A 14,561-nucleotide genomic window follows, 5' to 3' on the forward strand; every position below is an offset into this window, starting at 1 on the left:
TCCTTTAAATTTCAAATAAAAGCAAGCTGTTTCAAGTAAACTCATTTCTTTTACTGCTCTGTAATAATAAATGTCAATAGTACTCATACAGGTGCTGGGAAAGAACAAAGAATTATTTTTTTCCTGTTAGGAACCTTAGACAAAACAATAAATGAAGCACTGGAGCCAATACTCAAAAATAATGTTCATCTTTGAGTATCGTGAAACCACCTAACAAAAAGGCTGCACCTATATTGCCTCTAAATTGGTCATGCTATTTAAGTTAGGTTTGTGGTTTGATGTTGAAAACTACATTTTCTAAAAAAAAGTTTAAAATATAGACAATTCAGAATCTATCTGTATATTTTAGATTTAAAAAAACAGCGGCCGACTGATCGCTTCCTGCATCAAACATATAATGTAGAAGAGTATGTTTTTCAGTCACTGTTTTGAACTTTAGTACAAGGCTGAAAAAAAAGAGTGCTATTATTACTAATGTCACATTTATGAAAATCTTGACATCGACTTGATACAAGTCAGAGCAAAGGACACTCTCTCTCTTTATCTGTGAGCTGTTTAGCATTTTGGCCTTAGGTCTCTGGTTAGATTCACAACAAAATCAAATGTGTAAATTTGCCAATTCTCAACCAGATATTAGGTGAGCAGCTCCACTAGTGATAAACTGTCCATTCTCAGATAATACCCCAAAGAAGGCCTCCCACACAAGTTTGAACATTTCATCCAAACATTTTCAATCGGAATAGCTTGAGAGGTCACACTGATTGATTAAAGAAGCAAAATCCAAATAGCACATATAAGAGGCAGAATTTTGCTCGCAGTTCTACTGCCTCTCCTGGGACAGATGGACTTCAAATTATTTCAGGTCATTGAGGCAAGAAGTTACCTAATACAATATGATAAGATCTTGCATCAAATTTACATTGTTTAAATAAGGATGTTTCTTATACAGATGGTACTTCTGTGAAAGGGAGAGGCAGCTCAGTAAACTTTTGATGAATCAGTCAGTGTCTAACAGTTGATCAGTGCCTAAAAGAATTAACGTACATGTCTACATATGGATGTATTCAAGTATGTCTGATAAGTGAAAATTATTCATTTAACAGTATGCTATAAGTATAGTAAAAATGGATCTGTTCTCTGTTACAGGTACCTACCAGGGACAATGGGTTGGAGGAATGCGCCATGGGTATGGCGTGCGTCAGAGTGTTCCCTATGGCATGGCTGCTGTTATCAGATCTCCTCTTAGAACTTCTATTAACTCTCTAAGAAGTGAACACAGTAATGGTACAGCCATACACCCAGACACTCCAGCTGGAAGTCCTGCAGAATCAAGGGGGGGCTTTGTTCTCACTATGCATAGCGACAATGATCTTCTTTCAGCCAAAAACAAAAAGAAAGGGATTTTTCGCAGGTCCCTTTTGAGTGGGCTGAAACTTCGGAAGTCTGAGTCTAAAAGTTCCTTGGCCAGCCAAAGAAGCAAGCAGAGTTCATTTCGAAGTGAAGCTGGGATGAGTACGGTCAGCTCTACGGCCAGTGATATCAACTCCACAATTAGTTTTGGTGAGGGCGAGACAGATTTGTCAGTCATTGAAGATGATATAGATGCAACAACAACAGAAACATATGTGGGAGAATGGAAGAATGACAAACGCACTGGTTTTGGGTTAAGCCACCGATCTGATGGCTTGAAATTCGAAGGAGAGTGGCTGAGCAACAAGAGGCATGGTTATGGATGTACAACATTTCCAGATGGGACAAAAGAAGAAGGCAAATATAAACAGAATGTGTTGGTGAGTGGGAAGAGGAAGAACCTGATTCCTCTACGGACAAGTAAGATTCGAGACAAAGTGGATAGGGCAGTGGAAGCAGCTGAGCGGGCTGCAGCTATTGCCAAACAGAAAGCTGAGATTTCTGCATCCAGGTAGGAAGCTGGCTGTTGACTCACTTCAAATTGTGGGATTTACAATGACCTTGCATAAACATAACTTCATATAAACAAATAACGAACTTGATAGAAATGCTGTAGGCAGCTTTAATGTATGAGATTATGAACACAATAGAGATGCCAAGACTAGTGTATAAGCAGGAGACTGGAAATAAATGTGCAACTTGGACTCTAAACAATGGCAGAGCCAGTGAGAGAGGGGTGGCGGGGGCAGGGAGAAAGGGGGTTCATGAACCCCCAATTAATTTGAGGTTGGCCAACATGGCACTGGAGGACGTGGTCGTCTCTGAAGTATGGAGTATAAAAGTAGGGAAGTCTTGCTACAACTGTACAGGGCACTGGTGAGGCCACATCTGGAGTACTGTGTGCAGTTTTGGTCTCCTTATTTAAGGAGGGATATACTTGCATAGCAGGCAGTTCAGAGAAGGTTCACTAGGTTGATTCCTGAGATGAAGGGGTTGTCTCATGAAGACGGGTTGAGCAGGCTGGGCCTATACGTATTGGTGTTTAGAAGAATGAGAGGTGATCTTATTGAAACGTATAAGATGCTGATGGGGCTTGGCAAGGTAGATGCAGAGAGGATGTTTCCCCTAGTGGGGGTATCTAGAACTAGGGGGCATAGTTTCAGAATAAGGGGTCGCCCATTTAAAACGGAGATGAGGAATTTCTTCTCTCAGAGGGTCGTGAATCTTTGGAATTCTCTACCCCAGAGAGCTGTGGAGGTGGAGTCATTGAATATATTCATGATGGGCCTTCAATAACCACAAAACTAGAAGTTACAGACTTAAACAAGTTGGCTTTTAATCACTAAGATCAGAGCAAACATCTCAACACGCGGTCTGGTTCACAGGAATGAGTCATACAGATCCTGGGATCTTCATGTACGAGAAGTCAGGGGCGGAGCCAAGAGCCAAGACCTGGAACCTCCCAGGTTAGTCGGGAAAGAGGAAGTGAAACTATACACAGTGGGGGAGGGTAATATACATGAGTGCAAAACGAATACAGAATCAAGACAAACAGATTTCATTACATTCACCCCTTCTATAGATTTAGTTCATCGGGGTGATGTTTCTTAAAAGTTGGTATAAGTGAGTCTGTCAGGAGGTTTTGCAGTTCTCAGTGATCAGCGCAAAGCTGGTTGGGGTGCCTCTAGGGGAGTGGATTCTGGTTCCTCCGCTGTCCGGGCCTCCGCAGTGTCTTCCAGGTTATCTGCAGTGTCCTCCAGGTTAAAGTTGGGTATTGATACCTCTGGGCGTCCTGTCTCTTTGTAGTGTAGGTCTTCATCGGGTAGTCTCCCATCGTTCTCTCCGCTCCCCGAGGGAGCGAGGTCTTTTATGGAAACAGTGTCCTCTCGCCCGTCAGAGTATTCGATATAGGCGTACTGAGGGTTTGCATGGAGGAGCTGTACCTTTTCCACAAGGGGGTCCGTTTTATGGCCTCTCACGTGCTTCCGCAATAGTACTGTCCCCGGAGACGTCAGCCACGCGGGTAGAGATATGCCCGAGGTGGATTGCCGGGGGAAAACGAACATCTTTTCGTGAGGGGTAGCGTTAGTGGCAGTACATAACAGAGACCTTATGGAGTGGAGCACGTCTGGGAGGACTTCCTGCCAGCGGGAGGTCGGAAGGCCTTTTGACTTTAAGGCTAACGTGACAGCCTTCCAAACAGTAGCATTCTCCCGTTCCACTTGCCCATTACCCCGGGGGTTGTAGCTAGTGGTTCTGCTAGTGGCTATCCCCTTCGAGAGCAAGAACTGGCGCAGCTCGTCACTCATGAATGACGTCCCCCTATCGCTGTGTATGTAGTTCGGCATGCCAAACATGCAGAATAGATTACAGAGACACTTGATGACCGTGGCACTGGTCATGTCTGGGCAGGGAATGGCGAAGGGGAAGCGGGAATATTCATCAATGATATTGAGGAAGTATACGTTACGGTCGGCAGAGGGAAGGGGTCCCTTGAAGTCCAGACTTAGGCGCTCGAATGGCCGTGTGGCTTTGATAAGGTGTGCACGGTCAGGCCTGTAGAAACGAGGCTTGCATTCCGCACAGATGCGGCAGGCTCTGGTCATTGCCCTGACCTCCTCGATGGAGTGGGGCAGATTGCGGGACTTTATAAAATGGTATAGTCGGGTGACCCCTGGGTGACAGAGGTCGTTGTGGAGACCCTGTAATTTGTCTGTATGAATGCTGGCACACATTCCCCGCGATAGGGCGTCTGGGGGTTCATTAAGGGCTCCTGGCCTGTACATAATATCATAGTCAAACGTGGATAGTTCGATCCTCCACCTGAGTATTTTGTCATTCTTGATTTTCCCCCTTTGTTATTAAACATGAAAGCCACCGACCGCTGGTCGGTGAGCAGGGTGAAACGTTTGCCGGCTAGGTAGTGTCTCCAGTGCCGCACTGCCTCCACTATAGCCTGTGCCTCCTTCTCGACAGAAGAGTGCCTGATTTCAGGTCCCTGAAGGGTTCGGGAGAAGGCAGCCACAGGTCTCCCAGCCTGATTGAGGGTCGCAGCTAAGGCAAAGTCTGACGCATCGCTTTCGATTTGAAAGGGAATGCATTCGTCCACTGCACACACTGCAGCCCTTTCAATGTCCTGTTTAATACTGGTGAAAGCCTCCCGAGCTTCAGCTGATAGTGGGAAGGACGTCGATTTAATGAGGGGTCGGGCCTTATCAGAGTAATTGGGCACCCATTGGGCATAATACGAAAAAAATCCCAGGCACCTTTTTAAAGCTTTGGGATTGTGTGGCAGGGGCAGTTCCTTTAGGGGGCGTAATCGGTCAGGGTCCGGTCCAATTACCCCACCTTCCACCACACAGCCGAGGATACAGAGACGGGTTGTGTTGAAGACACATTTGTCTTCGTTGTAGGTTAGATTCAGCTTTAGGGCAGTTTTGAAAAATCTCGCAAGATTTAGATCGTGGTCTTGCTGGTTGTGCCCACAGATAGTGACATTGTCCAGATAGGGGTAGGTAGCTTGTAGTTTATTCTCGTCAACCATGCGGTCCATCTCGCGTTGGAAGACCGAGACCCCATTTGTTACTCCGAAGGGCACTCTGAGAAAATGGTAGAGGCGCCCGTTCGCCTCGAAGGCGGTGTATGGGCGGTCCTCCGTTCTAATGGGGAGCTGGTGATACGCGGATTTGAGGTCGATAGTCGAGAAGACTCGTATTGCGCAATCTGGTTGACCATTTCTGATATGCGGGGTAAAGGGTAGGCGTCCAGCTGGGTATAAATATTAACAGTCTGGCTGTAGTCAATTACCATCCGTTTCTTTTCGCTATTTTTAACTATGACTACTTGGGCACGCCACGGGCTGGTACTGCATTCAATAATGCCTTCCCGCAGGAGTCTGTCCACTTCCGCCTTGATAAAGTGTCTGTCTTCCAGACTGTACCGTCTACTTTTGGTCGCTATGGGCCTACAGTTCGGAGCGAGATTAGCGAATAAAGAGGGCGGGCTGATTTTTAAGGTTGATAGGCCACAGACTGTGAGTGGCGGCTGGGACCCGCCATATGCTAGCGTGACACTTTCGTGGTGGCACTGGAAGTCCAGGCCCAAGATTACATTAACACAGAGTTCTGGCATCACGAGGAGTTTAAAATCCTTGTAGTCCGTGCCTTTTACAGTCAGTGTTACCACACAGTAGCCCAAAATGTCCGAAGTGTGGGGCTTAGCAGCCATAGCAATTCTGCTCCGGGTAGGGGTTACCGTTAATGAGTGCCGCCGTACCAGGCTAGGGTGGATAAAACTCCCGGTACTCCCACAGTCAATTAAACACTTCGTTAAATTCCCGTTTACCTGCATGTCCATCATGGATCTTGTCAACGGGTGTGGCCTGGATTGATCCACCGTGATCGAAGCCACTGTTGGGCCCTGGGCGGCCGTTGAGTCAGGAAAAAATGGCGGATTCCAAGATGGCGGCCCGCACGGCACGCACGAGGCGGTGATGGAGTTGGAAATCGGATTCCCCCTGCAGACTTTGCTAAAATGCCCCTTTTTCTTACATTTGAAGCATGTAGCGTCCTTCACTGGGCATCGTTGTCTGGGGTGCTTGGCCTGGCCGCAGAAGTAGCATTTCGGGCCTCGAGACATTGCCGCTGTAGTAGGACTCCTGGGTGAACTTCTGTGTGGGGACTCCGGCGGCGTAGAGCTGGTCTGAGACCTGGATGGGGAAGATGGCTGATTCCAAGATGGCGGCCCCCTCGGCGCGCACGAGGCGGTGAGGGCCGCATGGCTGGAAGAATAAGAGTCAGAGTTTTTCTGGGCCACGTCCAGCGATCGCGCAGTGGCCACTGCCTTTTTTAAGTCCAAGGATCAAGACAAACAGATTTCATTACAATTCAAGGCGCAGATAGACAGATATTTGAGCTACAGGGGAGTCAAGGGTTATGGGGAGCGGGCGGGAAAGTGGAGTTGAGGCCACGATCAGATCAGCCATGATCTTATTGAATGGCCTACTCCTGCTCCTATTTCTTATGTTTTTACGTTCTTATGAATGAGTTCAACCAGGGAGGATAATGTGGGCTTAAAAGGGGACGAAAAGGCCAGAGGAGTTGGGCTGAGACTCTGAGGTTTAGAAAGGAGCACATGATGAGTAATACTGGAGGGTAGAAGGAGGCGGGAGCTGGAGCCCGGAAGGGAATTGACGCCAAGGTGGCAATTTTGACACACAAAATGCAGGAGTTGGCAAGAGCAACATAGGCTTGAGCCGACAGAGAGAAGGTATCTGGCACGCAAACAGGAGAATTGACACTAACTGAAGAGGAATGTGGGCTGATGGGAGAGGTTAACTTTACTCCTCATAATAAAATAAATAAGCTGTGACTTCATAGTGGACAAGTGAATAATGGTATAAGCTCAGCAACTATCGACCCACTGCCAAATCCAGGGGCGAAGTCCGTCAAAGCTGACCTCACGACCCCCCCCAGCCCCGCCCCTGCGGTACCTCGACCTTAGCTCTGCCCCGCTTCTGAAACTAATACTAAATTGAACGTAATAGTGATACTTGTACTTAATTGGTGTGTAAGGTGAAGCTGACACTTTTCCACTGATGTATTCAAGTAGTAATCACTTGTGTATCTCCGTCACTAATTTTTGCTCTCACTGGTTTAAACCTCTGTTTAGAAAGACACCAAAATAATATAGAAGTGAAGATGCTTACTTCACACAGTTTTAGTCATGAGTTCAAATCCCAGCACTACCCAGATACTTCAGCCTGACAACTGGAAAGAGTATAAATTTCATCAGGCTTGAAATTAGAGCAGTTAGTAGCTTACTTCAATAATAAAAACAGAAAATGCTGGAAATATTCAGCAGATCAGGCAGCATCTGTGAAGAGAGAAACAGAGTTAACGTTTCAGGTTTTTTTTTATTCGCGTATGGGATCTGGTCATCGCTGGCAAGGCCAACATTTATTGCCTATCCCTAGTTGCCCTTGAGAAGGTGGTGGTGAGCCGCCTTCTTGAACCGCTGCAATCCGTGTGTTGAAGGTACTTCCACAGTGCTGTTAGGTAGGGAGTTCCAGGATTTTGACCCAGTGGCAATGAAGGATCGACGATATACTTCTAAGTCAGGATGGTGTGTGACTTGGAGGGGAACTTGGAGGTGGTGGTGTTCCCATGCGCCTGCTGCCCTTGTCCTTCTAGGTGGAAGAGGTCGCGGGTTTGGGAGGTGCTGCCGAAGAAGCCTTGGCGAGTTGCTGCAGTGTATCTTGTAGATGGTACACACTGCAGCCACGGTATGCCGGTGGTGGAGGAAGTGAATGTTTAAGTGGTGGATGGGGTGCCAATCAAGCAGGTTGCTTTGTCCTAGATGGTGTCGAGCTTCTTGAGTGTTGTTGGAGCTGCACTCATCCAGGCAAGTGGAGAGTATTCCATCACACTCCTTACTTGTGGTGGAAAGGCTTTGGGGAGTCAGGAAGTGAGACACTCACCGCAGAATACCTTGCCTCTGACCTGCTTTTGTTGTCACAGTGTTTATGTGGCTGGTCCAGTTAAGTTTCTGGTTAATGGTGACCCCCAGGATGTTGATAGTGGGGGATTTGGCAATAGTAATGCCATTGAATGTCAAGGGGAGGTGGTTAGACTCTTGCTTGTTGGAGATAGTCATTGTCTGGCACTTCTGTGGCGCGAATGTTACCTGCCACTTATCAGCCCAAGCCTGAACGTTGTCCAGGTCTTGTTGCATGCGGGCATGGACGGCTTCATTATCTGAGGAGTTGTGAATGGCGCTGAACACTGTGCAGTCATTTCTGACCTTATGTTGGAGGGAAGGTCATTGATGAAGCAGCTGAAGGTAGTTGGGCCTAGGACACTGCCCTGAGGAACTCCTGCAGCGATGTTCTGGGGCTGTGATGATTGACCTTCAACTACCACAAACATCTTTCTTTGTGCTAGGTATGACTCCAGCCAGTGGAGAGTTTTCCCCCTGATTCCCATTGACTTCAGTTTTACCAGGGCTCCTTGATGCCAGACTCGGTCAAATGCTGCCTTGATGTCAAGGGCAGTCACTCTCACCTCACCTCTGGAATTAGGCAACTTTTTCCATGTTTGGACCAAGGCTGTAATGAGGTCGGGAGCTGAGTGGTCTTGGCGGAATCCACTTTCGATGACCTTTCGTCAGAACTGGAACAAGTTAGATATGTAACAGATTTTAACCAAGTGCAGAGGCAGGGAAAGCAGGGGGGTGGGGGGGGGGGGGTGGAGGGGAAGAAAGAACAAAACGGAAGGTCTCTGATAGGGTGGAATGCAAGAGTGATTAAATGCTGCAAATGGGAATGGCAGAATCATCAACAGCTGCCGTCTGAAAAAATAGGGGCAGAGGTTATAGTCTGTAATTGTTGAACTTGATGTTCAGTCCAGAAGGCTGTAAAATGCCTAATCGAAAGATGAGGTGCTGTTCCTTGAGCTTATGTTGAGCTTCGTTGGAACAGTGAAAGAGGCCGAGGACAGAGGTCAGAGTGGGAGTGGAGCAGAGAATTAAAGTGACGGGCGACCGGAAGCTCGGACTGAACGGAGGGTCATGTCAACCATGGTAGAGGGGAATCCTCGGTTGAGGAAAAAGGAAGACATATCGGAAGCACTAGTATGGAAGGTGGCATCGTCGGAACAGATGCAGTGGAGACGGAGAAACTGGGAGAGTGGAATAGATTCCTTACAGGAAGCGGGATGGGAGGAAGTATAGTCCAGGTAGCTGTGGGAGTCAGTGGTTGCACATTGCACAGGAGAACACAAGCAGGGATGTTGTCAGGAGTCTCTGGCTGCAGTGGCGCCAACCTTTCAATGATCTCAGTAGATCACGAAATGTTACTGCAAAGCCTCACTCAAACTCACCCTGCTGTGCCACTCATCACATACCCATCACTCTGCCTTCCCTACCCAACTCCTGCACATCCTTACTCACACCAACTTACCTTGCACCTCCACCCATCCCTCTATATCTACATTATCACTTCCCCATCTCACTAGCCACCACTCACACTCACCCTCATCCTACTGCAAGCATACGAACTAACAACACACAAGGATAGGCACTTGAGATGTTTAGCCAATGTTGATGTGAAGTTTCTGTTAAAGTGTTGTCATCCATTGAAATCTATATTTTCAGCACTTCACCTTATTGGACAGATCTGTGCTCACCTTGAGAAGTGTCTTAGTGAGTTCTGGTGAATGTTGAGACATAACTCGCCACCGCCCCCCCCCCCCCCAACTATTGTGATGAGTGTGAAAGGATCAGCTTGGACATTAAAGGGATGCTTTATGGTGCTGGTGCGGGATGGTGTCAACCTGGCGCATCATGTGGCAGCCAGGGTTTACAGCATCAAGTGAAGTAAATCTGGCCATGGTGATGCCATCGCTGGCCTCCCGGGCAGCAATGTTGTCAGGGGCTAATGCCCTGTGTCCTGTGCAGCATCAGGTGATGGTGGAGAAGGTTGGTGGTGTTGTTGGTGATGTTGCTGGTGGTGTTGGTGTGCCTGGTGATGTTGGTGTTGGGGCTGATCGTGGAAGGATTCAGAGGACTAGGGTGTGATTTTTTTCAAGGGCACCGATGTTGCTGGAATAGCTAGCAGCTGCAGTTGAGATGACAGAAGTGATCTGTCACTGGTGAGAGAGGTTGTTCCAATGAGGTGCCACTGGATATAGAGTTGGCTCTAAACACTTGCAAGCTAAAGAAATCTCTATATGTCTTACAAATACAATGTCTAACAACAGCTTCTGAACTCTGAAACTGAACAGCTGCAACATGGTATCCTTTATACCACTTCTGCAGCTGTCAGGTTATCAGATAAATCAAAGCAGACTCAACTCACGACAGGGTGAGCTGGCGTGTTCCCCAAACAGCGGGTAACCCATGGGGGAGCGCGTAAAATTACACAGTAGGCTAAAAAAAGCATTAAATTGGCTGTTAACAAGCCATTTAATGAGCTCAATTGTCTCCCCCGCCGCTTGGTGTCAGGTCAGTTCTGCGCAGACAGACCCGACACCTGGGAGACTCGCGTGGAGGCGGATTGACGACGGGTTTCCTACCCACTGTCAATCTTTGCTATTTTGACAGCGGACCCGCCTCCAAATCTGCACTCTAAGCACTGGCAAAATCCAGCCCGTTAACTCTGTTTCTCTCTCCAGAATTGCTGCCTGACCTGCTGAATATTTCCAGCATTTTCTATTTTTATTTCAGATTCCAGCATCCGCAGTATTTTGCTATTGTATTGTGGTAGCTTGCTTCATGTAGATTGAAGCACAGCCTTTTGCTGCAAAGGAAAATGCTTCTTATTACCTGAGCACAGAACATTACAGGGGAGAAGAGGTGCATGAACGTGAGTGGTCTTGATGAGGGAACAAGAACAGCTTATATTTATATAGCGCCTTTAACGTAGTAAAACATCCCAAGGCGCTGCACAGGAGTTATCAAACAAAACTGAGCCACATAAGGCAAGATTAGGGCAGATGACCAAAAATTTGGTCAAAGAAGTAGGCTTTAAGGAGTGTCTTGAAGGAGGAAAGAGAGGTAGCGAGGCAGAGAGGTTTAGGGAGGGAATTCCAGAGCTTAGGGCCTCGGCAGCTGGAAGCACGGCCGTCATTGGTGGAGCGATTAAAATCGGGGATGCTCAAGAGGCCAGAATTGGAGGAGCACAGATATCTCGGAGGGTTGTAAGGTTGGAGGAGATTATAGAGATAGGGAGGTGAGAGTTGGATTAACAAAAGGGGTTAAATCCTGTAATAGCTACTCAGTTTTTAAATGATTTTCAACCAGTTAACTTGTGTATCGTTATGCACAGTATTGTACTTCAGCAACAGACTTTTATTCCATTACAGAAAATTGGAAGTGAACAATATCAATATCCAAAAAGAGAATTTAACATCTTGCATCGACCCTTCATGATTTATACCATCTGATTTAGAAACAAAAGACAATTTTGCACCCTTCCTGATCTAGATTTGTATCGGGGTAGATTAGCATAGAGACCAACTATGCTTTGCCACAGTAGGAGCCATGGTTTTTGTAAATTAATATATGGAATAGTTTATGCTGACAATACATTTCTCTCTCCTGTTGATGCATATGCAAAATAATAATTGATGGCAATCGAATGGATACAACTAAATGAGTACTTTTATTCAGTGCTGTGGGTCAAAAACTGTGAATGAACGTCTGCACAAGGCCAAATGAGTCGTAAATCCTTAGAAAGAAAATAATGTTTGGCCTTTGGCTGCTTTTTAAAACCATCAAGCAACTAAGAAAGCTTGTAGTTTATCAATGATATAAATTGTAGCTAGATTATTTTACAATTCGTACCATTGGCTCAGTGAACCACTCACCTGAAGATATGATGCTCTAAAATGAACCTTTCTGGTTCTATTCAGTCTACATGAATTTTTAGTATTAGCAGACTTGCTTTTGTGCACAGCTCTCAGGTGAAGTGCAGTTGTTGAAGAGCTGGAGGTATTTTGGCGTCGGAGAAAGAACGACTTGCATTTATATAGCACCTTTCACAACCTCAGGGCGTCCCAAAGCACTTTGCAGCCAGTAAAGCAGTACTTTTGAAATGTAGTCACTGTTGTAATGTAGGAAACATGGTGGGTGGTGCACACATGCCCATCTGGCTCCGGAAGTGCACCAGCCGTCATATTGGACTGGGTTCCTCTGTAGGCGTCTAGGGTGCATGCCAGACGTATGTAAAACAGTAAGGTTCTTATGCTTGTTGTAGGACCCTTTTCTGAAATTGGGCTGCCCAGTGATTGACTCGCCAAGTGATTAACTCACTTAGCAAGGACCCTTCAGCAGTGCTATGTCAAGGGCTCATCCTCTACATATAGTTGGTGGTTTGTCCTTTAGGCTACTGGTTAACTTCTGGGTGTTTTTTGGCTACTTTCTGCATTCTATAACTTAATTGTAACTTCTGATAAGAAGCTTTTGCTGGTGCTGCACTGCTTATGGCTGCTTTCACAACAGATTCACTGCAGCCATGGATGGTCTGGTGGGGCTGCCTTTTGGGCTGGAGGATGAGGGGGTCTAGCCAAGAAGACAGGACAGAACAGGAACAGCTGGGAGAAGAGTGAGGAGGATGGCACTGTGCAGGAGACCATGCCCACAGTGGCTCTCCTACCTGAACTTCACTGTCTTGGGCACATTCACTTCACAAAGGAGGCTGTCACAGAGCTATGTCACTTTTCTGCAGCCACAACTCAATCTCGAGCTTTATATCCACATAGCTGAACCTGGGACAGATTTTTCTTGGCTGGTGACATTTTCTTCAGCTGCTAAATTGTGATGTGAAGAAACTCAAATAAATGGTAGACAGGATGGAGTGTCGGGATGGAGTGTCGGGATGGAGTGACAGATTCAGTTGGAGCTAGAATCTGTAAAACGATGATCCAGTGACACGTCTAACGGAATTGTGACCCGGAACCACTCCTGCCCACATATGGTTTTAATTATAAGTATGAGTTCTAACTCTCTTGGCCCCCATTAGGATGAATTTGTCTAGATTTGAGGGTGGCAGGGATGGGGGAAGTGGTGAGGAGAGAAAAGGAAGAAAGGAAGCCTGAATTGTTCAAATCTAATGTGGTATAAACACACCTACTCCCCCTTTCTGAATCATTACCATCACCCACTTCCTCAAAAGGCCCCTTGACTCCTTTGACTTCTCCAACTACTACCCCAGTTCCAACCTCCATTTCTTTGAATGTGTGTTGTCACCTCTATGCCCTCCTCTCCCATACACCCAGTTTGAACCCCTTCCACCTGCTCACAGCACTGAATCCACCCTGGTCAAAGTCACCAATTATATCCTCTGTGACTGTGTCCATGGTGTGTTGTCACATCTGATCCTCCTTGGAATTTGGCATAGTTGATCGCGCTGTTCTCCACTGCCTCTCTTCTACGGCCTCGTTGTGTGGTACTGCTCATGCTTACTTCCATTTCTACCTATTCCAAACCAGCCAGCACATCTCCCCATGCATCGCCCTCTCTACAATTGTTCCCTCCCCCCCGACCTAGATTTTTGACAGCCCGATCAGCTTCTGGGCTATCTAATATTTCAGTGGCCCTGAGCCCGAGGTGCCCGTTGGGGGGCATGCAGCTCACCAGCAGCATGTTCATGAGGTCCTGCCCTAAAAATGGACTGGGCCTGGAGAGTTTGGCTGGCCAGCTCGCCCATTCTGCTGGCCAGCTGCCTAAAATCACCCTTATTATCTGTGGAAGGAACAAGTTAGATAAAGTGAATGACCCTCTTCTCTTTGCATATTCTCTTCTACACCCGTAACTTCCTTTACCAAAATCTCCCTAAAGAACATTCTGATCAGTATTTCACAACCTTTACTAATTATTTTGGATTACTACAGTGCTTATGCTAGAATAACATCTGGACAGTTATTACACTACAAATACTGCTTAGGCCAAAGCCACCTTATCCCAAGAGTTAGAAATTTGGATCTGAAAGGCCCCATGGGTTTTGGAATTCTTTTGACAAGTTTCAGGGAAGCAAGCAGAATCATGGTTTTCCTACAAGAGTCAACTTTATGGTGCATAAGAAGAGAAGAATTTTTTACAAAGTGCAGAGGAAATTTACTGGAATGGTACCAGGGATGAGGAAATTCCATTATGTGGAGGGACTAGAGAAGCTGGGATCGTTCTCCTATGAGCAGAGAAGGTTAAGGGGAGATTTAATGAAGGTGTTCAAAATTATGAAGGGCTTTGATAGTGTAAATAAGAATAAACTGTTTCCACTACAAGGGGGGTCAGTAACCAGAGGATACAGATTTAAGATAATTGGCAAAAGAACCAGAGCAAAGATGAGGAGAATTTTTTTTAGGCAGTGAGGCACTGCCTGAAAGGGTGGTGGAAGCAGATTCAATGGTATATTTCAAAAGGGAGTTGGATATATACTTTAAAAGGAAAAATTTGCAGGGCTCTGGGGGAAAAAGCAGTTGAGTGGGACTAATTGGATAGCTCTTTCAAAGAGCCGCCAGAGGCACCTCCTGTGCTGTATGATTCTACGAACAAGAAATGGACATTAAGCCCAATAAGCCTATGCTTTTCTTCATGGAATCTTGGCAAATTCATAGCTATTTTTCCCCAAGAAGTCTTATGCTTCCATTAGTGTT

General features: G+C 46.4%; 1 protein-coding gene across 2 annotated transcripts in view; it reads left to right on the top strand.

Annotated features, from left to right (window-relative positions):
• The window catches only part of jph3b (junctophilin 3b), a 182,331-nt gene that overhangs the window by 34,704 nt on the left and 133,066 nt on the right, over positions 1-14,561 (top strand). For both annotated transcript variants that reach the window (XR_015078835.1, XM_085991591.1), the window contains exon 2: positions 1,147-1,921. Coding sequence is in view for 1 of the 2 variants with exons in the window: in XM_085991591.1 (XP_085847717.1) it covers positions 1,147-1,921 (775 nt within the window). In the remaining variant the exon portion in view is untranslated. The remainder of the gene's footprint in view (positions 1-1,146; positions 1,922-14,561) is intronic.

This window comes from Somniosus microcephalus, chromosome 6 (genome assembly GCF_052327205.1).
Source record: "Somniosus microcephalus isolate GS21.2 chromosome 6, FLI_Smic_1.0, whole genome shotgun sequence".
NCBI classification, from domain to species: domain Eukaryota; kingdom Metazoa; phylum Chordata; class Chondrichthyes; order Squaliformes; family Somniosidae; genus Somniosus; species Somniosus microcephalus.